Genomic DNA, 20,877 nt, shown 5'->3' with positions numbered 1-20,877 from the left:
ACCCAGGAGTCCGGGGGCCCCCGCCCCCCTAGAGAACCCAGGAGTCCGGGTCTCCAGTCTCCTCAACCACTAGCTCCCGCTCCCCCCAGAGCTGGGGACAGAACCAGGAGTCCAGGCCTCCATCCCTGCTCCCCCATCCATTACCCTCACTCCTGATTGTGCCTCTGCACTGGCCAGCTTGGCCCTGTGTCGGATGGAGGAGCTGGGTGTGGGGGAAGGCAAGCCAGAGGGTAAAACACCAAACAAGCCCCCTTCCCTGGAGACGATCAGCCGTGGCTGGGACCCATCAGGGTTTTGTCCCTAGCAAGTTCACCGTGCGCCTCAGGTCCCTGGTACTGGTGGGGGAGATCCCCTCTCGTCCTGCTCCGCAGGCCTGTCCCCAGGGAAACGTGCCCTTGGTCCCCCTCCCAGTCTATAATGGGCGGCAGTCCATAACACCCAGTATTGCAAGCCCTGTATTACAGGACGAGCTAACCTGTCTCCGAAATCCCTCTGAGACTCCCCCGAACTGCAGGACCCTGCCCCTCCCCTCCCCCCTCCCCGACACTGCAGCGCCCTGTGGCCTGCTAGCCCTGCCGTGTTACCGTCTATTGGCAGATGCGCGGCTCCCGCAGTAAGGCCCTGCACGACCGGGCGCTGGTGAACTGTCAGTACAGCATGGCCACCTTCAGCACAGGGGAGCGCAAGCGCCGGCCCCATGGCGACCGCAAGTCCAGTGAGATGACGCTGCACCTCAAGCAGACCTTCGAGGCAGCAATCCTCACCCAGCTCTACCCCCGTTCCCAGATTGACATCTACGTGCAGGTAGGGGGTTTCTAGCCTTGGCCCCCCCAAGCCATGGGGCCTTTACAGTGGGGCCAGTGGCTCCGTGGCTCCAGCCTCACACTGGTTAACCCAGCACCACCTGGCTTCTGTGGCCCGCAGCTCCTCACACAGCACTGGCAGCTTCCTGGCTCTGTGGTGTGCTGACCCCAGGATGGTATGTCCCACCCCAGTTGCCTATAATAGGTCCCTGGAGCAGGTGGGAAGGGGGCTCAAACCTTGCCCATTGCTCCTTGGGCCTAGGGAGCATGTTGGGGAGCAGTATGATGTGCCCAAGGGGCACAAGGAACTGTCAGCTGAGCCACTGGGGCAGGGGGTGGTGACCTATGCGGTGGGCACTTGCCTGGCAGGGGCGGTGGCTCATGCACCAATGTGGGGAGGGTTGTTTGTATGGGGTTCAGGCTGGGACCAGCCACAGTGCATTCTGCTCCCTGCCCCACTAGTGCCACCGTCTGCTCAGACAGCAACACCAGGTGACGGGGAGTTTGCCCAGGGCTTGTACTGTGTCACGAGCAGGTGACTGATCGCCAAGGAGGCTTGTGGGCATGCAGGCTCCGGCTCTGAGCTCTGTGGGGCCAGACACAGGGTCCCTTGAGTGGGTGGGTGCAGCCTGCTCTGCCCTCTGTGCTAAGCGCTGTGCCTTCCCAGATCCTGCAGGCGGACGGTGGGAATTACTGTGCCTGCGTGAATGCAGCCACGCTGGCCACCATTGACGCGGGCATCCCCATGCGAGACTATGTGTGCGCCAGCTCTGCCGGCTTCATCGAGGACACGCCGCTGGCCGACCTCAACTACGTGGAGGAGGCAGCCGGGGGCCCCCAGGTGGCCCTCGCCCTGCTGCCCAAGTCGGACCAGATCGCCCTGCTGGAGATGAACTCGCGGCTGCACGAGGACCACCTGGAGCAGGTCATTGAGGCTGCCAGCAAGGCCTGCAAGGACGTCTACGCCGTGCTGGACCAGGTGGTGCGTGACCACGTGCACGAGGTCACCACGCTGCTGGGGGAGTGAGCGCACAAGCGTGTGTGCCTGGGACCAGCGCTGCGTGGGGTCAGGGAGCACTGCCCTGGCCTCAGCAAGGGATCGGTTCAGCAGCCAGGGCCCATGCCAGCAAAGTGCCCTTTCGTCCAGCAGCCTGGTTCTGTAACACCCCAACGTCAACATCTGTGTTGGGCCCAGGCTGAGCTCCTCTGCTTGGTGGTAACATCGCGTCGGTACATTTCAACGTCTGTAAAACCTGCTGTCTCTCACTGGGTGACGGACCCTGACTCTGCTACTCGTGTCTGTAGCCCTGGTCGCCTACACCCGGGCTTTGGGCCCCCTCTCAATCTCCTAGGGGCCGCGGGAGGCTGGGGCGTGCCTCCCAGTGGGCAGCTGTTCCGTGGCTCGGGGCAGGAGCTGCTCACTCCCCAGATATCAGTGGCCGCTTTTTATAAAAACCGCTCAAAATAAAGTGTTGTTTTGGTGCAAATTGTATTTTGTACTTGGAAGGGCAGCCGGCCCCCCTGGCTGAGTGCAGGGCAAAGAGGAAACCGTGCTGGTGGGGATACATCAGCATTGAAGTCTTGCCGTTCCCAGGTGCTGGAGGAAGGACCGGCGCGCTGCGATACCAGTCTCCATTGTGCCAGGGTTCCTGCCTATGACAGTTCCCAGGAGTAACCCTGTGTGAGCTGGAGTCTGGTGTGAACCTCCCAGCCTAGGCACCCCCTCTGCTCGCTGCAGGCTGCTCCTGGCATTGGTATGGTGGCTCTGCCGTCCCTAGGCAGGGTCCTCAGACCCCACGGGCAGTTGTGAGCCCAGTGCCAGGGACCCCCGCCTGCTGGCACCATGGCTGCCTGGCCTGCCAGGCTGCGTGCCGGTGAAGCTGCCAGTGCGGCAGGGTTTAGAAGAGATGCTTCTGGCACAAGGGCAGCGGTCGGGTCTGGTCTGGGAAAGCTGATGAGTACCCCTTGCCCTGACCTTTCCCCGCGCCCATCTGCCCAGAGGAGCTCAAATGCTTTATAGCCTGATACCTTCTGAGCCTCAGCCCCCTCCTCCCCATTGCACCTGCACCCACCTGGGGCACAGTCACTACACGGGCTGGGTTCTGAGCCCCGGGCAGAGCAAGGGGGGAAGGCCCCATGGCTCAAGAGCCAGGAGCTTCCTCCTTTAACTCTGGTTCCCAAACATTACGGTTCAATGAGCACCGTGTTTGTTCTGTGGAATTTCCCTTGTTACAGAAACTCCCTGCAGCCTGGGAGTGCTCTGGGGTACTGCACAAGCCGTGCTCCTTCATCTTCTGGGCATCTCGTGTTGGAGGAGCTAGCGCTCGGCCTGTCGTACGGCCCACCTGTGTAAACACCACTCAGCTCCTTGGCACGAGACTAGAGCAAGGGCTCCCCAGAAAGGCAACTGGCACAAGGAGAGGGTTGCGCCTGCGCCCTCCATGCTGACCCTTAAAGGCACAGTCTGCCTTTGTGCTGCTGGCTGCAGGATGAGCAGGGCATGCTGCGAGGGTCTAGTTTGTATTTAAAGGGGGGAGGGGGGCATTAGTTTCTGCTTGAACATTACGTTGTAAACTCAGGTCTGATGGGAGCAGGAAGCCTGTGGCGGCTGGAGAAGCGGTCGTGCTGCAAGGGGGAATATGGCAGCATGTGAAGAAGGGATTTAGTAAGCGGGATTGGCCCAAGGCCCTTCTAGCCCAGTGGCAGCACTGGCTGCGGCAGAGGCGGGGTAAGGAATGGTTTAAAATAGTATTTTTGTTAACATGCATTTATCAGCAGCAGACGGCATCCAGCCATACCCTCTTCAGGACCTGGCAGCCAGCGAACCAGCTGCAGGGAGGCGCTGTCCCCCCTGGCATGGGACACGATGATTTGACAGCAGTGCCTGGGGAACGCCTGACCGGGAGAAGAGCTATGTAGGGCTCGAAAGCTTCTCTTCCACCAACAGCAGCTGGTCCGATACAAGAGATATTGCCTCCCCGCCTTCTCTCGTGGTGAGACCTCTCTGCTGATGTAATGATGACCAGGCTCCTAGCCCACCAGCCACCTGGCTTGGGGGTGGGGGTGTGAAGTCTAGTGGTTACAGTTGGGAGGGACAGGCTGGGAGCCAGCTCTCCTGGGTTCTATCACTGGCTCGAGGAGGGGCATGGGGCTGGGAGCCGGGACTCCTGGGCAGGGCCGGATTAACCGTTTGTGGGCCCGGCATCAAACATATTTGTGGGCCCCCATGGGGGCAAAGGAGCGTGGCGTGGGGAGGTCGGTCCCCAGAGCGAGGGGCCAGCCAGGGGCAATGGGGCATAGTATGGTGGGGCTGGCCCGCTCCACTCAGCCCAGTGCAAGGGCACTAGTTACAAACCGGCAGTTCCTGGATGCACACTGGCCTGCCCGGCCCTGTGCTGCCAGCATGCCCCTTCCCCTCGGGGGTGGGCCCTGCCACACAGCCCCTGATTCCCTATGCCAAGCGTCCCCTGGAACTGCTATGCCCAGCCGCCGCCCCACAAACCCTCCACCACAAATGCACAGCAGCCTGCACACCACCCCCCTGCCCAGCATCCCCCCACACAACCGCACCACTACTGCCCAATGCACTTCCCCACAGCCCACCACCACAACTACACAGCACCCCACTCAGACCCCCACTGCCCAGCATCCCAACACAGCCCTCCCCCACCGCCCATCAAGAGACCCCCCCACTGCCCAGCAGCCCCACACACACCTCCAGAGACACTCCCTCACACCCTACACCCTGGCCACTCACCAGCCCTGCTGGAAGGTGATGGCGTCTGCCAGGCTGAGCTGGCAGCGTGGCCGGGGCCAGTCCAGTGCAAGGGCAGGGAGGAACATGTGGGGGGGGGTGGCAGGCAGCAGGGCTTAGGGGGTCAGCCCCAGGTAGAATGGAGCTTGAGTGGGGGGGGTTGGGGCCAGCCCCTGGCAGCGATGTGGGAAGGGTGTCAGCCCCAGCTCTTGGCAGTGGTGTGAGGAGCTGGGGCGAGGGAGGGGGTCAGCCCCTGTCCTGGCAGTGGCATGCGGAGCTCGGGGGGGGTGGTCAGCCCCTGGCTGCGTTGTGGAGAGCTGTGGGGGGGGGGTCAGCCCCAGTGGCGGATTTAGAGTTAGTGGGGCTCTGTGCTCAGCTTCATTTTGAGGGCCCCTCCTTGGGACCCAGCCAAGAAAAAGACCATTCTCTCTCATCTCCCCCCCGCTCCCGATTTCATTTTTTTTTTCTTCATCCTCTTCCTATAAGTAATAGCAAGTACATGAAAATAAAGTGAGGTACCTTGATTGGTTTTGTAGTCTAACTTATTTTTCCACAAACCACTTGAAAATCGCTAAGGGTCTTGGTGGACCACTTAATGATCTTTCCCAATATTGTTTGTACCATTAGCTAACTATTCTAAAGCGCTTTGGATAAGAGCGCTTTATAAAAACATTTTTTTAAAAACGTTGGGGTGTGGGGTCTGGCCAGGACTTAAGGTGCGGGAGGGGGCTCAGGGCTGGGGGTGCAGGGTCTGGGGGGGGGGGGGGATGGGGGGGGGGGGTGCGGGTTGGGGGCGGGGGGGGGGGGGGGGGGGGTGGGGGGGTGCGGGTCTGGGAGGGAGTTAAGGTGCAGCAGCGCGTTGGGGTGCAGGGTCTGGCCAGGAATTAGGATGCAGGAAGGGGCTCGGCTGGGACAGGAGGTTGGGGTGTGGCGCGCTTACCTGGGGCAGCTCCCCTTTGGTGCGAGGGGTGCAGGTGGAGATGTGGAGGGGGGTGCAGGAGCTCCCGTTTGGTGCTCAGGGTGAGGGTGGGTATGTGAGGGGGTGCAGGAGAAAGGGCTGGGGTCGTGGGAGTGCTCCCAGGCCCCTGCCCTGAGAGCGGCCCGGGTCGGGGCCCCTTTGGAACTTGGTGCCATTGTAAACCCGGTCCTGGTTCTGTGGGAAGGAGCAGGAAAGAGCAGTGGGCTGCAGTACAGCGCGGGCGTAGGCTGTAAGAGTGAACAGTGAGAGATCACTAGTCACTGGCCAGGGGGTGGGTTTGTGCAAATTAGGAGTGTACAGGGAAACCAGCCAGAGGAAGGCGACTGCAAGACTTGTCTGTCTTTGAAGAGACTTGTGCATTAAGGGTTCTTGCTTTGAATCCTTCCACTGGAGTCATTTTGGGGAAGTGATCCTCACTTACCGTTACCTAGTCATGGTGTCTGTTGCATGGCTGGGAGCTCGTCACGGTGAGGTAGAAAACGTTGGGGGCAGGGGTGTACGTGCATCACACAGTATATGTATTGCTTCTCAGCCTCGTGGCTAAGATCACAGTATCTGTATCGCACAGTATCTGTTCTTATTAGTTTAATAGCTGAAATGTCCTTTATTTGAGGACTGTGTATTAAATTTATTTTTGGAACAGAGGGCTGGAATAGGAGCTTGCTCTGTCCGTGCCATGCATTGACCTGGTATTGCAATGCCTCCAGGAACGGTGCATCTCCCTTTGGGGAGACTATTCAGGTTAGAAAAGCAGAAAGAGTTTTACTGTGATGATGCTTCTATAGAAACTATAGTAAAGAATGATCAGGCACCTAGATAAATAGGATGTATTGGGAAAAGGTGAACACAGCTTTTGTACGGGGCACTCGTACTTCACCAATCTTCTAGAATTTTTTGAGGATCTCAACAAGCATGTGGATAAGGATGATTCAGTCGATATAGCGAACTGGGATTTTCAGAAAGCCTTTGACAGGGTCTCTCACCAAAGGCTCTAAAGAAAACTAAGTGGTTATGGGATAAGAACGTAAGAACGCCCATACTGGGTCAGACCAAAAGTCCATCTAGCCCAGTATCCTGTCTTCCGACAGCAGCCAATGCCAGGTGCCCCAGAGGGAATGAACAGAACAGGGAATCACCAAGTGATCCATCCCCTGTCACCCATTCCCAGCTTCTGGCAAACAGAGGTTAGCTAGAGATACCACTGGCTAAGCGCCATTGATTGGACCGATCCTCCATGAATTTATCTAGTTCTTTTTTTAACCCTGTTATAGTCTTGGCCTTCACAACATCCTCTGGCAAGGAGTTCCACAGGTTGACTGTGTGTTGTGTGAAGAAATACTTCCTTTTGTTTGTTTTAAACCTGCTGCCTATTAATTTAATTTGGTGACCCCTAGTTCTTGTGTTATGAGACGGAGTGGTCTTCGCTGCAGAGGATGGGAGGGAGAGTCCCACATCAGAGCTGTCCTCATTGGGTGACAAATCTGAAGTACCATCCCAGTATAAGAGGTTTTAGAACAAATTGTTCAATTAAACAGGAATAAGTCACCAGGACCAGATGGCATTCGACCACGAGTCCTGAGGGAACTCAGATATGAAATTGCAGAACAACTAGCCGTAGTACGCAAGCTACCACTGAAGCAAGCCTCTGTTGCAGATGACTGGCAGGTAGCTAATGTAACGCCCATTTTTAAAATGGGCTCCAGGGGCGACCCTGGCAATTGCAGGCTGGTGAGCCTAACTTTGACCTGGGAATGTAGCCTGGGAGTTACATTGAGCTACCTAAGCTGTAACCTGAGCCAGGAAGGGGGGTGGGAGAGGTGACACCTGAACAAAGTGGAGGAGGAGCAGAGGGGAGGGGGAAGAAAGCTGCTGGAGGGTTTTGGGAGTTTTCAGTTTTGGGCTGGGAGGTGCAACGCAGGGAACCCCAAGCTGGGGTCTAAGCTCCATGCACTCCCCAAAAGGACTGGATTGAGGGGTCCTAGTTGTATCTACAAGTTCTGCTGTAGACTGTGTTCCTGTTGTCCAATAAACCTTCCGCTTTACTGGCTGGCTGAGAGTCACGGTGAATCGCAGGAAACTGGGGGTACAGGGCCCTAAGTCTCCCCACACTCCGCGACACCAGGGCACAGTCAGATTCTGGATGCTCATGTAAATGTAACGCCTAGTGCTCAGATTAGGCTAGATAAGTTTATGGAGGGAATGGTTTGATGGGATAACGTGATTTTAGTCAATTAGGCAATAACGTGCCATCACTGGTAAAATGAGGGTCCGGCTGGAGAATCTTGCCTGTATGCTCTGGGTTCTACTGATCGCCATATTTGGGGTCGGGAAGGAATTTTCCTCCAGGGTAGATTGGCAGAGGCCCTGGAGGTTTTTCGCCTTCCTCCGCAGCATAGGGCAGGGGTCGCAAGCTGGAGGATTCTCTGCGACTTGAAGTCTTTAAATCACGATCTGGAGACTTCAACAGCTGAGTTAAGGGAAAGTGGGTGGGTCAGCTTTTGTGGCCTGCATCATGCGGGAGGTCAGACTAGATGACCATAATGGTCCCTTCTGACCTTAAAATCTATGAGTCTATGATTTAGTTCTGTTTCTTAGCAGAGGTGGCTAATTAATAAGACCATAAACCTTGGAAATCAAATGAAACCTGAAGTCCGTAGAAGACCCCGAAGGGCCCTTGGGGAGTGGAGTGCAAGTAGAGGAAGAGTTCCCTGCACAGCTTACCTCTCAATTCTCATTTTCCTGTACTGAGCGCAAAAGTCGTAAATCAGCTCAGGGTAGGGAGGAGATACCATATGTGTGCAGTGGTTAGACAGGAAACAGCAAGGAAGTGGACTGGTATTGAGTGAAACTGTAAGCATCTTATGTATGCCTGAGGACTGTATGTTTGAGAGAGTTATGTGGGAAGTGGAGGTTTTAAGTGGGCTTTTGGAGGAAATGTAATTGAAAGGCAGCAGAAAGTGGAATCCCAGCTTTTTAAACAATCCTCCAATAACACACAAAAAAGCTCATGTCTAGTTACTCATTCAAAATTAGAATAAAGTTACAGCAAGATTTCATCATCAATGAAGTAAAATCCTAAAGATTTCAGAACACAACTGCTATAAGGAGCCACGAGGGAAGCAATACAAGGTCAACCTTGTCACAGAGAAACGCAGTGAAACTATTTCTCTTTTTTTACCCGGCACAGTCTCCCCAAACGGAAGGGCGCTGTTCCTGGAGAAGGGTCCTAGAGAGGGTGTCTCTTGTGGGCCATTCACCGCCCTGAAAGGCAGGAACGAGGTCGATGGAAGAATTCTTCCGTCCATGGCCCGGACTGATGTAGCTGTGCTGACGTACGTTCCCCGTGCAGCCAGGCCTGAGGGTTGGTGCGTGCTGAACAGTTACTTCAAAACAGCTCCGTCCGTCAGGAGTGTGCAAAAGGGAAACCCGCTCCTGGGCGACACAGCCACGCCGACCTAACCCCCAGCGTAGCTAAGGGCACTCAGGGAGGCGGTGGGCCTAAAGCGACGGAAAGACCTCCTCCGCCATGGGGTTGTGCCAGCCTAGTCTCCGTAGCACAGACGGGGCTGCCACCAAGAGACAGGAACAGGCAGCAAAAGTCAGAGCGGCCCCAGGGCAGCGGGAGGGGACCAGGTGGGACAGGCGTTTTTGACAGGCCATCCTTCCGTCAGAGGAGGAAGAGCCCAAGAAGGAGGAAGGGGCAAAAACTGCAAGCAGGGAAAGAGAGTAGCGAGCCAGCTGCCCTTTGGGCAAAAGAAGGCCCCGGTCCAAGCCCCCCACTCAGCAGCCTGACCTCTAATTAACAGAGTGTCATGAACCAAAGTTTCTAAGCTTCGCTTTGCTGCATCAGTGGCAACTGGGAATCACGAAGGCGCCAAGAACAGCGTGTGAGCAGTGAAAACGAGAACAAAACAGGGCACCCCGCAGAGCCGGGCCGGGCCAGGCCAGAGACACGGCCGTCTCTCCTTTCCCCGAGCGCCAGGGGAGAGCGCGCACGCAGCCCCCCACTACCACCCATTCTGCTGTCAAGTTTCCCAATTGCAGGGGTCAGCACACCCGCAGTGCACTGGATGAGCCCTTCGTGATCATGTAAGAAGCAACCGAGGGTCCCGTGGCACCTTCCAGACTAACAGACGTATGGGAGCACGAGCTTTCGGGGGTGAGAACCTCACGTCTTCAGATGCCAGAGAAAAATGCCACAGGACCCTCTGTTGCCCTTTACAGATCCAGACAAACACAGCCCCCCCGCTACTTGGTGATAATGGTATCTCCCCTGCCAGATAAGGATGAGTGGTTCCGCCCAGGCCCCCGCCCGCCCCACACTCTCAACACACGGTGGGGCCCGACTCGGACCGACCGCCGCACCGGCTCACACCGGCCCCCACTGCCGCGAGCTGCCCCGACGTGGCCCCAGGGCCCCTCCCTGCTCCACACCGAGCCCCGGGGGCCAAATTCGGGCCCTGCTCGGCAGCCTGCTCCCGCTCCCACAATGCTCTGCGCGCACACACATCTGCATACGTGCTGACGCGGCTCCGCCCCCCGGTGGGCCCCCTCCCCCTGGGGCTGCGTCACGTGCTGCAGACAGCCCCGCCCCGCCCGGAAAAGGAGGGGCCCGCGGAGCTGTCACCCGAGCGAGGCTCGGCCCGGGGCGGCTCCCATCGGTGGCTCTGAGCTCGATTGCTCTGGGGGCGGCCGCTCGGCGCTGGATTGAGCGGCCTGAGCCCCCGCGCGTGCCGGGTATGTGCGGGCCGGGGGGGGGCTGCTCGGTCACTGGCCCCCCCGGGCGCGCGGTGCTGCCGGGGGGCGGGGGAGGGAACGGGACCCTCGGCTCGGCTCGGCTCGGCTCGGCTCTGCTCGGCTCGAGCCCGGACACGGCTCCGCGCGGGGCCCCCCTGAGACTAGCCCGGGGGCGGGGGGCGCTGGGCCCGGTCCTGCGAGAGCTCCAGGGCAGAGCCCCCCCCCCCCCATTCACCTGGCCCGGGCCCGCGGAGCCAGACCCCGCAGGGCGGGGCGCTGCCGCTCCATGGACCGGCCGGGCGGGGCGGAGGGGTGCGGGGGGGCTCTCAGGGGAGGGGGGGGCCCGGGGTGGTGCCAGGCCGTGTGTTGGGCTGTCCCTGTGTGTGTGTGTCCGGCGAGGGGCGGGGGGCTCGGTGGGGGCCGGGCTGTCCCTGTGTGTGTGTGTGTCCGGCGAGGGGCCGGGGGGCTCGGCGGGGGCCGGGCTGTCCCTGTGTGTGCGTGTCCGGCGAGGGGCAGGGGGGCTCGGCGGGGGCCGGGCTGTCCCTGTGTGTGTGTGTGTCCGGCGAGGGGCAGGGGGGCTCGGTGGAGGCCGGGCTGTCCCTGTGTGTGTCCAGTGAGGGGCCGGGGGGCTGTCAGGGGCCGGGGAGCAGGGGTTTGGCCCAGGCAGGCAGCTGGCCGCATTGTGCCCTCACCCCTCTGTGGCTGTACGGAGCAGGGTGGGGGCCGTGCCTGCGTGATGGGGCTCCCGGGTCCCTGTCAGCTGGAGACGCTGCCCTTCTCTCTGCAGTGACCCCGTGGGCCCCAGCCGTCCGCCATGGGGCTCCTGTCGGACCCGTACCGCAGGCGGGCGCTGTCCCGGCTCATCCTCCGCCTCAACACCCCACTCTGGTGAGTGCGCGGCCCCTGACTTCCTGGGCTCCGTGGGGAAGTGTCTCTGTTTCCTCCCACCCCCATGCGCTCTCCTTCCTTCCATCTTATTCTCTCCCTCAGGGCCACCCCTCAGTGGGGGAGGGGGCACAGCACTGTCTCCTCCAGAGCCTGGACCCAGCCCTCCTTGCCCTAGGAGCCCAGAGTCGGGGGAGGCATCGAGCCAGCGTTGCCTGCGTGGCAGTGCCGAGGGGGGGAGCCAGCTGGGGGTCAAAGCCGTGGCCACCACGTGCACAGATCCTCCCTTTTTGTGCTGCTCTTGGACCTCCCTGTTAGACCTGACCCCTTCTCTCATGGGGCAATGGGGCCTGGGCAGGGAGTGGGTAGGGAGGGAGGGGAGCAGCATGTGGTCTTCACCCCCTTGTGTCTCCTGTCTGCAGCATCCTCAGCTACCTGGCTGGGCTGGGCTGGTTCCTGGGCCTGGCCTCCCTGCCCTTCACCCTGCGCTCCTACATGTCAGAGAACGCCATGGGCTCCACCATGGTGGAGGAGCAGTTCGTGTTCGGCGAGAGGGCACTCTCCTACGCCCGCGAGTTCGCTGGCCACAAGAAGAAGGTGGGGTGAGTTCAAGCCCAGCAGTCGGGGGAGCCCCTGGTCAGGATACAGACCAAGCACTTCTCCGAGGGCCCCGGGCCAGCAGGGAGGAAGGGTGGCGCCCCATGGCTACATGAGGGGACTGCATTGTCAGCTGCCTTTATAATACCCAGGGGTGTCCTGCCAGGGCCCAGCATGCAGAACTCGAGGCAGGTGAACTGCATGCTGGGAGTTGTAGTCTCTAGGTGCTAATGGATGGGGTGGCTTTGCAGGGCCCTGCAGTTTGCCCTCCTTGTGCATTGGCTGGCGTATCTCAGTCTGGAAGGCAGGGCAGTGGCACTGTGGTACGTGGCACTGGGCGAGTCCGTGCCCCTGGGTGGATAGAGCCTGGCCCTGGGCTCTGAGAAGGGCCCCCAGAGGTTGGCTATGCGTGGGGGGCTGGGGCGTGCCCGTCCCTTCCCCCCCCCCCCCCCCCCCCCCGGGCGAGGGAGCCCCGTTCCAGCCCCTCATTCTTCCTGTCTCCTTTCCCAGGGGGATCCCTGTGGCCTGGCTGGAGAAGACCATGTGGAACCTGGGCCTGGAGGTTTATAAGCAGCCCTTCTCCCGCACTCTGCCCTTCCCCGACGAGATGCGCGAAAGATACGTATGTGCCAGACCAGGACCGCGGTCCCTGGGAGTTGCCCCATCTCTGCCCTGGGGGTAGGGCACAGATGAGCTGCAGGCACTGAGGGCGGGGGGTTGGGGAGTTCCCCCCTGGGCTGGGCGTTGGTGCAAGGGGACAGATGCGGCCCCTACGCCCCGTGGGCTGGCACGTCCCCACAGAGCTCTGGGGCTTCTCGGAGGATCCTGGCCCTTCCTCAGCTCCGTACCAAGTGTGCTGATCCAGGAGGTCTGCTCACAGAAAAGGGGTAGCAAAACTGAGGGGCTGACAGCACTTGAGGGGTCAGGGCTGGTCACTGGGCAAAAGGCAGAAACTGGCAAGCTCGCTGCGTGCAACTCTGCCCCCAGTCCTGACCCACAGCCTCTGCTATCCCAGTGCTGGGCTCCCCCCACCCCAGCTCTGAGGGTGCCCCTCAATCCCAACCCGCAGTCCCTTGCTATCCCTGCCGTGGACTTGCCCCCCACCGCCAGCTGCTGGTGCTCCTCCCCGGTCTGGGGCCCTCCTCAGCAGACACCAGGATGCTGTGTTTGGCTCTGGGGTGGGAAGAAGCCCCTTCTTTTGTGGGTGGGGCTCGGTTCCGCTGTCCTGCTGAGCCCTGGTTCCCTCCCTGCAGATGGTGAAGGGCACGAATGTGTATGGGATCCTGCGGGCGCCACGTGCAGCCAGCACGGAGTCCTTGGTCCTGAGCGTGCCCTGCAGTACGGGGCAGCACAACAACCAGGCTGTGGGGCTCATGCTGGCCTTGGCTTCCTACTTCCGGGGTAAGTGAGTCCATGCCTGGGGGATGAGGCCTGTAGGAGTGGCAGGGAGGTGCTAGGTCATGTGTACCTGAGAGTGGCTTGCTGCTCAACAGTGCATGGGCCAGGCCTCTGTGTAGTCTGGTGACGGGGGTCTTGTGGTCCCAGGGGTCCGGTGGGGTTCCTGGGGCTGTATCAGGCTCCCCGGCCAAGCAAGGGGGGGTTCTGGGGCTGTATTGGGCCCCCCCATGGCCTGGCGAGGGGGTTCCCTGGCCCATATGAGGTCCTCCCCCTCTGGCCCACTGAGGGGCTTCCTGGGTCTGCATTCCCCCCGGCCCAGGAAGGGGGGTTCCTGGCCCATATCAGGCCCCCCGGCCCGGTGAGGGGGGTTCCTGGGGCAGTCAGGCTGTTCAGATCAGACTCTCATGTCTCAGCCCCTCCCTGTGGCATCTGTGCAGTGTGCAGAGCACGGAGGCCTCTGCCCTGTTCACAGACCTCCTGGGGCTGCTTCGGGCCTCTCGCCCCGTGCGGCTGACTTGACTGTAGTCCTCCCCTGCATCCTCTGACACGGGCCCCGCCGTGGTGCATACTGCTCCCCGGGGGCAGCCGGCCTGGCCTTCGCTGACACGGACAGTGCTCGTCTGCTTGCAGGTCAGATTTACTGGGCCAAGGACATCATCTTCCTGGTGAACGAGCATGACCTGATTGGCATGGAGGCCTGGCTGGAGGCCTATCACGACGTCAACGTCACTGGTGAGGCCAGTGGAGCTGTGGGGGCAGGGCTGGGGCTTCGGGGTGGGGCGCAGCTGGGGGGCAGGCCTGGCTCTCCCTGGAGGCCCCTCTGGTGTGTCGCAGCCACACGCTCACTGAGCAGGCACAGCTGCTCTTACCAAGCCAGGAGCTGGCTGGGGCTCTTCCCCCGCCCCCCAAGCTGGGTTCTGGGCAGGGGGGCTGCCTGGTCTGAGCTGCTGCTGTGCCGGCAGAGGTGCTCTCCTCGGGGATGCTGGGCCGGGCCGGAGCCATCCAGGCGGCTGTCTCGCTGGAGCTGAGCAGCGACGTCATCACCAGCTTCGACGTGGCCGTGGAGGGGCTGAACGGGCAGCTTCCCAACCTGGACCTGGTCAACCTCTTCTATGCCTTCTGCCAGAAGAATGGGCTGTTGTGCACCATCCAGGGCAAGGTGAGAGCAGGGGTGGGGGGCACCATCCATGGCAAGGTGGGGGGAGAGCCCAGCACCATCCATGTCAAGGTGAGAGTTGGGGGTGGGGAGCCCGGCACCAGCCATGTGGGGGGGGAGGGGGGCGGAAGACACGGCACCATCCATGTCAAGGTGAGGGGGGGTGTTCCTGGCACCATCTGGGCAAAGTAAGGGGGGCGGGGACAGCACCATACAGGGCACAGTGAGATCGGGAGGAGGGAGGGAGTGTTCCCAGTCTTGCGTTCCCAGCCGGACTCCTCTCCCTGCTGGTTTCTCCTGTCCCTCTCCTGCCCCTCCCCCACTGTTGCTGATTGCACCCCCAGTCCCGCCCAAGGGGCTCTCATGCCCCCGGCCAGGCTCCCCAGCTGTCGGTGTGGGGAGGACTGTAGGGGGGGCAGGGGCAGGCCCTGATGTGTCTGCCCTGCAGCTGCAGCGCACGGACTGGGACACGCTGCCGGCCTATGTGCACAGCCTGCAGACCCTGCTGCTCATGGTGCTGAAGCAGGGCTCTGGCCGGCCCCAGGGCGACCACGGCCTCTTCCTGCGCTACCACATCGAGGCCATCACCGTGCGCGGCATCAACAGCTTTCGGCAGTACAAGTACGACATGGGCACCGTGGGCAAGTGAGTAACGCCCCTGCGGGCAGGGCCCCTGCTCCCCCAGCGTGCGAGAGCCGGACGGAGGGGCTGGACTGGGCTAGCGGGGGCGCTGCGAGCACCAGCTGAGCTGGGGGATGGAGGGAGCCCAGGGTTGGGGTGGCGGGGGGCTCTTGGGAGAGCCAGGGCCTGGGGAGCCTAGGGGAATGCTGGTCTAGCTCAGCGTGGGGACCGGCCGGGGATGGGGCTGAGAGGCTGTGCCCCCCGTTCTCCCTCGCTGCCACCCCCGGGCGAGGACGGTGCCAGCGTCCGCCCCTGCTGAGGATTCTGCCCCGCAGGACGCTGGAGGGGATGTTCCGCAAGCTGAACAACCTGCTGGAGCGCCTGCACCAGTCCTACTTCTTCTACCTGCTGCCCTCGCTCGCGCGCTTTGTCTCCATCGGCGTCTACATGCCGGCCTTCGGCTTCCTCATCCTCATCCTCGTCCTCAAGATATCCCTGCGACGGGGAGGGTTAGGGCTCTGGGCTGCAGCGTGGCCAGGCCAAGGGGGACAGGGGGCAGGCGGAGTCTTTGCTCAGATCCAGGTTGGGGAGGAGCCGGCATTTTCCACAAGGCCACTGAACTGCACAGCCCTGCCTGACGGGGGGCAAGGGGCGTGTTCCCCAGGCTGGCCGAAGGGAACCCCTCCCCACTGTGCAGTGCCCCCACTGCCCTCTCCCCAGCCTGGGTCCCCGCGAGGAGCTCGCTCTGGGAGGTAGGGGCTGCGCCTGGCTCTGGGGAGTGGGATCTGCCCATGGCTGGGTGGGGGTCGGTGCGGGGGCCCGGTGGGTCGGGCTGCTGTGTGGTTGGTTTCCTTGACTCTGCCCCACGCCCTCGACCTGTGGATGAAGCTGAGTAAATGTGATGCGGGCCCCGAGGAGCAGCTCTGCGATGGAGACCAGGGTGCTGTCCACGCTGCCGCTGAGGTGAGGGGTCGCAGGGCCCTGCCCCAGCCACTCCTGGAGCTCTCCAGGCCCGAGGGTAGCTACTGCCTTCCTCCCCCATCGGCCTCTCAGTGGGGCCCCTGACAGGTTCCTGGCCGTCTAAGGGACGTCTGTGGTGTCTGCTACCTTAGTATGTGAGCTCCTCCCAATCTTTGCCCTCATCACCCTGCATGGATCGGGACTGGGGACCTGACCAGGGTCCCCAGGGCGTCTGGGGCAGGGCAGGGAGCTCCCAAGCCAAGCGACCACCCCACTGGGCCGCCCTGCTGTGTAACCCTCCCCAGCACAGCCCCCGCCCCTTGGTTTGATGGGCCCGGGCCCAGCCCCTCGGGAGCTGCCACTCGGGCTGGGCTTGAAGCTGCCCAGGGCCCTTTCCCTGGAACAGGGAGGCAGATTTGGGGTCCCCCTTCCCCCAGCAACTGAGATTCCCCCGGGGGTAAGGCCTGATAGGGTTGGCTCTGGCCCTGGTTCAGCTGCCCCCGCTTAGCTTCCCCCCTTCCCGCCCCGCAGGAGTCACGTCCTGGCCTGCTCACCCTGGTGCCACCCCTGCTGATCTGCCATGCCACGGGCCTCACCCTCTACTTCCTGCCTGTGCTGGGCCAGCACATGGCCACCCAGCACTTCCCCGTCTCGGAGTCGGAGGCTGTGGTGCTGACGGTCATTGCCATCTACGTGGCCGGACTGGCGCTGCCACACAACACACACAGGTACGTGCGGGTCCCGGGAGGCGAGGCAGAGGGTCGTGACGAGATCCGTCACTCACCCAGGAAAGATGTGGACAAATTGGAGAAAGTTCAAAGAAGAACAATAAAAATGATTAAAGGTCTAGAAAACATGACCTGTGAGGGAAGACTGAAAAAATTGGGTTTGTTTAGTCTGGAGAAGAGAAGACTGAGGGGGGACATAACAGTTTTCAAGAACATAAAAGGTTGTTACAAGGTGGAAGGAGAAAAATTGTTGTCCTATCCTCAGAGGTTAAGGAGAAGAAGCAATGGGCTTAAATTGCAGCAAGGGAGGTTTATGTTGGACATTAGGAAAAACTTCTTGTCAGGGTGGTTAAGCACTGGAATCAATTGCCTAGGGAGGTTGTGGAATCTCCGTCATTGGAGATTTTTAAGGACTTGTCTACACTTACCCGAGATCAACGCTGCGGCAATCAATGAATCAGTGGTTGAGTTAGCGGGTCTAGTGAAGACCCGCTAAATCGACTGCCGATCACTCTCCTGTTGACTCCTGTACTCCATCTGATTGAGAAGAGTAAGGAGAGTCGATGGGAGAGCGTCTCTCGTCGACGTTGCATAATGTGGACCCCGCAGTAAGTAGATCTAAGCTACGTCTATTTGAGTAACGCTATTCACGTAACTCAAATTGCATAGGTTAGATCGACTTTTCCCTTTAGTGTAGACAAGGCCTAAGAGCAGGTTAGACAAACCCCTGTCAGGGATGGTCTAGATAATACTCAGTCCTGCCATGAGTGCAGGGGACTGGACTAATTGACCTCTTGCGGTCCCTTCCAATCCCACGATTCTGTGACCTTTACCTACAATGTTGCCACACATATTTTACCAGGACAATAATGATCAGCACATTATGAGTTTTCACGATACCTCACAAGGCATGCTTTGTACAGAATCCACAGAATTGTGTAAAAAGGGTGAACATAGACTGTCACAGGGCGCTATAGAAAATGGTACCATTGGTTCTCTGCTGTTTCTCAGCCCTGGCCAGAGTGGGGGCTAGGCAGGTGTCCGCGGGGCCTGACAGCCGTTTCTCTGCTCTGCAGGGTGCTGACTGGCTGTGGGAGTGAACGCGGCTGGATGACCCTGAAGCTTCTCTCCTTGCTGTACCTGGCCATGCTGCTGGGCTGCATCGCCCTCATTAACTTCTCCCTGGGCTTCCTGCTGGCTGTCACCATGGTGCCCGTTGCAGCCATTGTCCAGCCCAAAGGCCCCAAGTAAGTGGCACCTGCGCATTTCCCGTGGCATCCAGTGAGGCAGCTCAAGGTCACCTGAGCCAGGCCTGGCCATGAGTGGCAGGGGCTCTGTGGCCAGTCTCATCCTAGGTGGGCTCGCTGTGCAGGTGGCAGGATCCTTGTTTGGGTACAGGCAGGGTGCCTTGAGAGCCAACAGCCAGTCCAAGGGATGGGCTGGAAATCCCCTCCCCCACCAGGGACCAGGCCCACAGGGGTCTCAGACAATATCAAGTTTATGCTAGCATTGGTCATCCCTCTGCCACAGCCTCTCCCAGGAGCTCCCAGCTACTCCAGCCTCTCATAGCAGCCCCTGATCGGGGGAGTAGGGCAGGAGAACTGGGAGTTGTGGGGCAGCTCCTGGCCACTCCGGCCCCAGCCTCTCCCAGCAGGGGGTGCTGTAGGGAGCGGGGCAGGAGTGCTGGCTGTTGTGGGGGAGCTCCTGGCCACTCCAGTCCCAGCCTCTCCCAGCAGGGGGTGCTGTAGGGAACGGGGCAAGAGTGCTGGGATTTGCCCCTTTTCGGCCCAGCCCTGCTGGCTGGTGCACCCCAGGCTGCCCCGCTCTGATCCCTGCCTGTGTCTGTCTCCCAGGTATCTGTATGCAGTGCTGTTGGTCCTGGTCACGCCAGCTGTCACCCTCCTGCTCAGCATCGTCCTGTACCAGGAGCTGATCGAGTACCCCGTCTCGGCGCTGGAGTGCTGGCAGCTCTTCCTGCAGGCTGTGTCCGAGGGCCTGCTGGACCACTACCTCTACGGCTCCATCGTCTTCCCCTTCATCGCCCTCTTCGTCTACCCCTGCTGGCTGCTGCTCTGGAACGTGCTCTTCTGGAAGTAGCCGGGCCCCTCTGCCTGACCCCACATCTCCTGGGAGCGGGGAGCTGCTGACTGGGCCCCCGCCTGGCCACTGGATCCCAGGATCTGGGACTTGCCCTGGAGCCATTCCACGTTCTCAGGCTGGAGCCTTGCGTCTTTGTTCTGGAAGGAGAGGGAGCCCTTGGGCTGTTCTGGGGCCTGCAGCAGGAGTCAGTCCCCCTTCCTTGTGCTCAGTGGCCTTATTGGGGAAGGCGGAGCCGTAATGGTCCCAGAGCAGAAGGGGGGCCTGGGACGCCCGCTGCCTGCGCTCCACTGAACTCAGCTGTTCATGGGCATCGCACGCTGGGACCTTTGCCTTAGAGGGGCACCTGCCAGCTGGTGCCGGGGGAAGGGGGGCACAGGGCGCTGGGCTGCCTGCATGGGAGCAGGGATGCTTTGGCCCTGCTTGTTCCCACAGACAGAGGGCAGATGGCTGGGCTTAGGTTGGCAGCACTGCAGGGCGCCACTGCAGAGGCTGGTCCCCTTGAATCCACATGTGTGGGGCAGCGGAGGGTGCTCCCCGCTCTTCCTCAGGCGTGGGCTGGGCATGCCTCCCTCAGCCCTGGGGGAGGAGAGGAGTGGGGCACGCAGGTTAGCGCACTCCTCCGCTGTATACAGGTGGGCCGGGCCCCCAGAGCAGCCACCGGACTGGGCGGGGGGAATGCACAGGGATTGTGTGCCGGGAGTGTTCATCTTTGTAATAAAATAACAAGAAAAGCCTTTGGCCAGTGTGGTGGGGGTGGGTCATAGCCGGTGCTGGCAGCGCCCACGGGCCTCCGTCCTTGGGCTGGGTCCTGACCAGCTGTGGGAAATAAATGATCCAGCCTCGGGGAAATTACGGGTTAGGAAGGGAGCTGCTCTGCCATGGGGGGGCAATCCAATTCCAAATACACTGCAAGTGGGGGTGGGGGGTTAGGACAGCAACGCTGGCTCTCCCCATCTGCCACTTGGCGGCAGCATGGCAGGGGCAGGCCCTGGCAGGACAGTTCAGGGAGGGGGGTTCCTGCGGGAGGTCAGGCCGAAGGTGGGGGGGGGGGGTTGTGGAGAAGTCACCCAGGGCCCTGCAGTGAGACACACGGGGTGAAGTCAGGGTTAGGAGGCAGCCAGTTCACCCTGTGCAATTCAACATCAACCTGCCCCACGCAGCCACTGCTGGGGTGGTCAGAATAGAGCAACACCCATCCCTGTGCCCACCTCCTCGGTGCCTGGCAGTGAACCAGCGCCACGCGGGGGAGCACAGCCCCGCCCCCCCCCCGATGTTCAGAGCTTTCAAGGGCATTGGCCCCATCGCCCCCCAGGCCGCCTCCCCCCCGCTGCTGTGCCCCCCCCCCCCCGGAACGGCGGGGGGGGGGTCTGGGAGCGCGGGGGCCCGGCCTTGCCCCGGGGCCGCCGCGCGGGAGGGGGCTTCGCCCCAAGCCCGCGTCCACCCCGAAAACGCGAGTGGACCAGCCAGCGCCGCGATTTCCTGCTGCTCTGTCGGGGGCGGCGTGGGGGAGCCTGACCACCGCCCCGGGGCAGCCGCCGGGGCTCTCCCCTCCCTGCCCGGCGTGGGGAGCCGGGGCGGCCCGAGGACTCGGTGTGGGGGGATCTGGGGGGGCGGGGTGCCACGGGGTGGGGGCGTGGCCTAGGCCCGACCCCGCCCAGCGCTGCCGGGGGGCTATGACCCCACGACCCCCAACGCAGGGGCTGTTTCCGGTGGGGGCGGCGCTCCAGCTCCGCGGCGCTTCCGGCTCGGGGTCGTGACCCCTGTGACCGGATATCAGTTGTGCCCTTGGGCCCTGCGAGCTCCGCCCTTTCCGCCTCTCCTGCGGAGCGCCGCCCCCTCCCCGCTCGGCCCCCGTAGCCCGCTCCGCGCGGTGCACCCTGGGAAGCAGGCGGACCCCGGCTCCTCTCCAAGATGGCGGCGCTGTCGGCGGCGCGGTGCCTGGTGCTGCGGACCCGGGGCGGCTCCCTGCTGCCGCCGCCCCCCGGGCCCCGCCTGCGGCCCCCCCAGGTGAGCCCCGCCCGCTCCGCGCCCCCGGGCCGCGCCCCCCGGCTCTGCGCCCGGCCCGGCCCTGAAGGTCACCGGGGCACGGCGCCCGCGGACACGGACCGGGCTGGGCCGGGGGGTCTGGGGCCGGGGCCGCCCCTGGGCAAAGCCCTTGG

At 61.7% G+C, this 20,877-nt stretch overlaps 3 protein-coding genes and 2 pseudogenes across 3 annotated transcripts in view; 4 read left to right on the top strand and 1 right to left on the bottom strand.

The window, feature by feature from the left end:
• Positions 1 to 3,802, top strand: part of EXOSC4 (exosome component 4) — a 4,069-nt gene extending 267 nt beyond the window's left edge. The window contains exons 2-3 of the mRNA XM_026647257.2: positions 598 to 804; positions 1,471 to 3,802. Of these exons, the coding sequence (XP_026503042.1) occupies positions 598 to 804; positions 1,471 to 1,830 (567 nt within the window). The 3' untranslated portion in view covers positions 1,831 to 3,802. The remainder of the gene's footprint in view (positions 1 to 597; positions 805 to 1,470) is intronic.
• Positions 3,803 to 6,056: 2,254 nt separating this feature from the next.
• LOC112122623 lies at positions 6,057 to 6,259 on the top strand (annotated as a pseudogene).
• Positions 6,260 to 9,515: 3,256 nt separating this feature from the next.
• On the bottom strand, positions 9,516 to 9,633 carry LOC112122675 (annotated as a pseudogene).
• Positions 9,634 to 10,189: 556 nt separating this feature from the next.
• On the top strand, positions 10,190 to 19,443 carry GPAA1 (glycosylphosphatidylinositol anchor attachment 1). Its single transcript, XM_026647244.2, has 13 exons — positions 10,190 to 10,273; positions 11,061 to 11,161; positions 11,581 to 11,760; positions 12,266 to 12,377; positions 13,009 to 13,156; positions 13,784 to 13,885; positions 14,116 to 14,312; positions 14,758 to 14,954; positions 15,266 to 15,419; positions 15,798 to 15,893; positions 16,422 to 16,618; positions 17,695 to 17,865; positions 18,472 to 19,443. The coding sequence occupies exons 2-13, from the start codon at positions 11,088 to 11,090 to the stop codon at positions 18,713 to 18,715; spliced, it is 1,872 nt and encodes a 623-aa protein (XP_026503029.1). The 5' UTR covers positions 10,190 to 10,273; positions 11,061 to 11,087; the 3' UTR covers positions 18,716 to 19,443.
• A 1,137-nt stretch (positions 19,444 to 20,580) lies between these two features.
• LOC112113243 (cytochrome c1, heme protein, mitochondrial) overlaps positions 20,581 to 20,877 on the top strand; it is a 12,428-nt gene continuing 12,131 nt past the window's right edge. The window contains exon 1 of the mRNA XM_026647236.2: positions 20,581 to 20,725. Coding sequence (XP_026503021.1) covers positions 20,630 to 20,725 — 96 coding nt within the window. The 5' untranslated portion in view covers positions 20,581 to 20,629. The remainder of the gene's footprint in view (positions 20,726 to 20,877) is intronic.

The sequence above is a fragment of the Terrapene carolina genome, unplaced genomic scaffold, assembly GCF_002925995.2.
Source record: "Terrapene carolina triunguis isolate 2854851 unplaced genomic scaffold, T_m_triunguis-2.0 Scaffold58, whole genome shotgun sequence".
NCBI lineage: Eukaryota > Metazoa > Chordata > Testudines > Emydidae > Terrapene > Terrapene triunguis.
The sequence above is the reverse complement of the archived record's forward strand: the minus strand, read 5'-3'. Positions and strand labels throughout refer to the sequence as shown.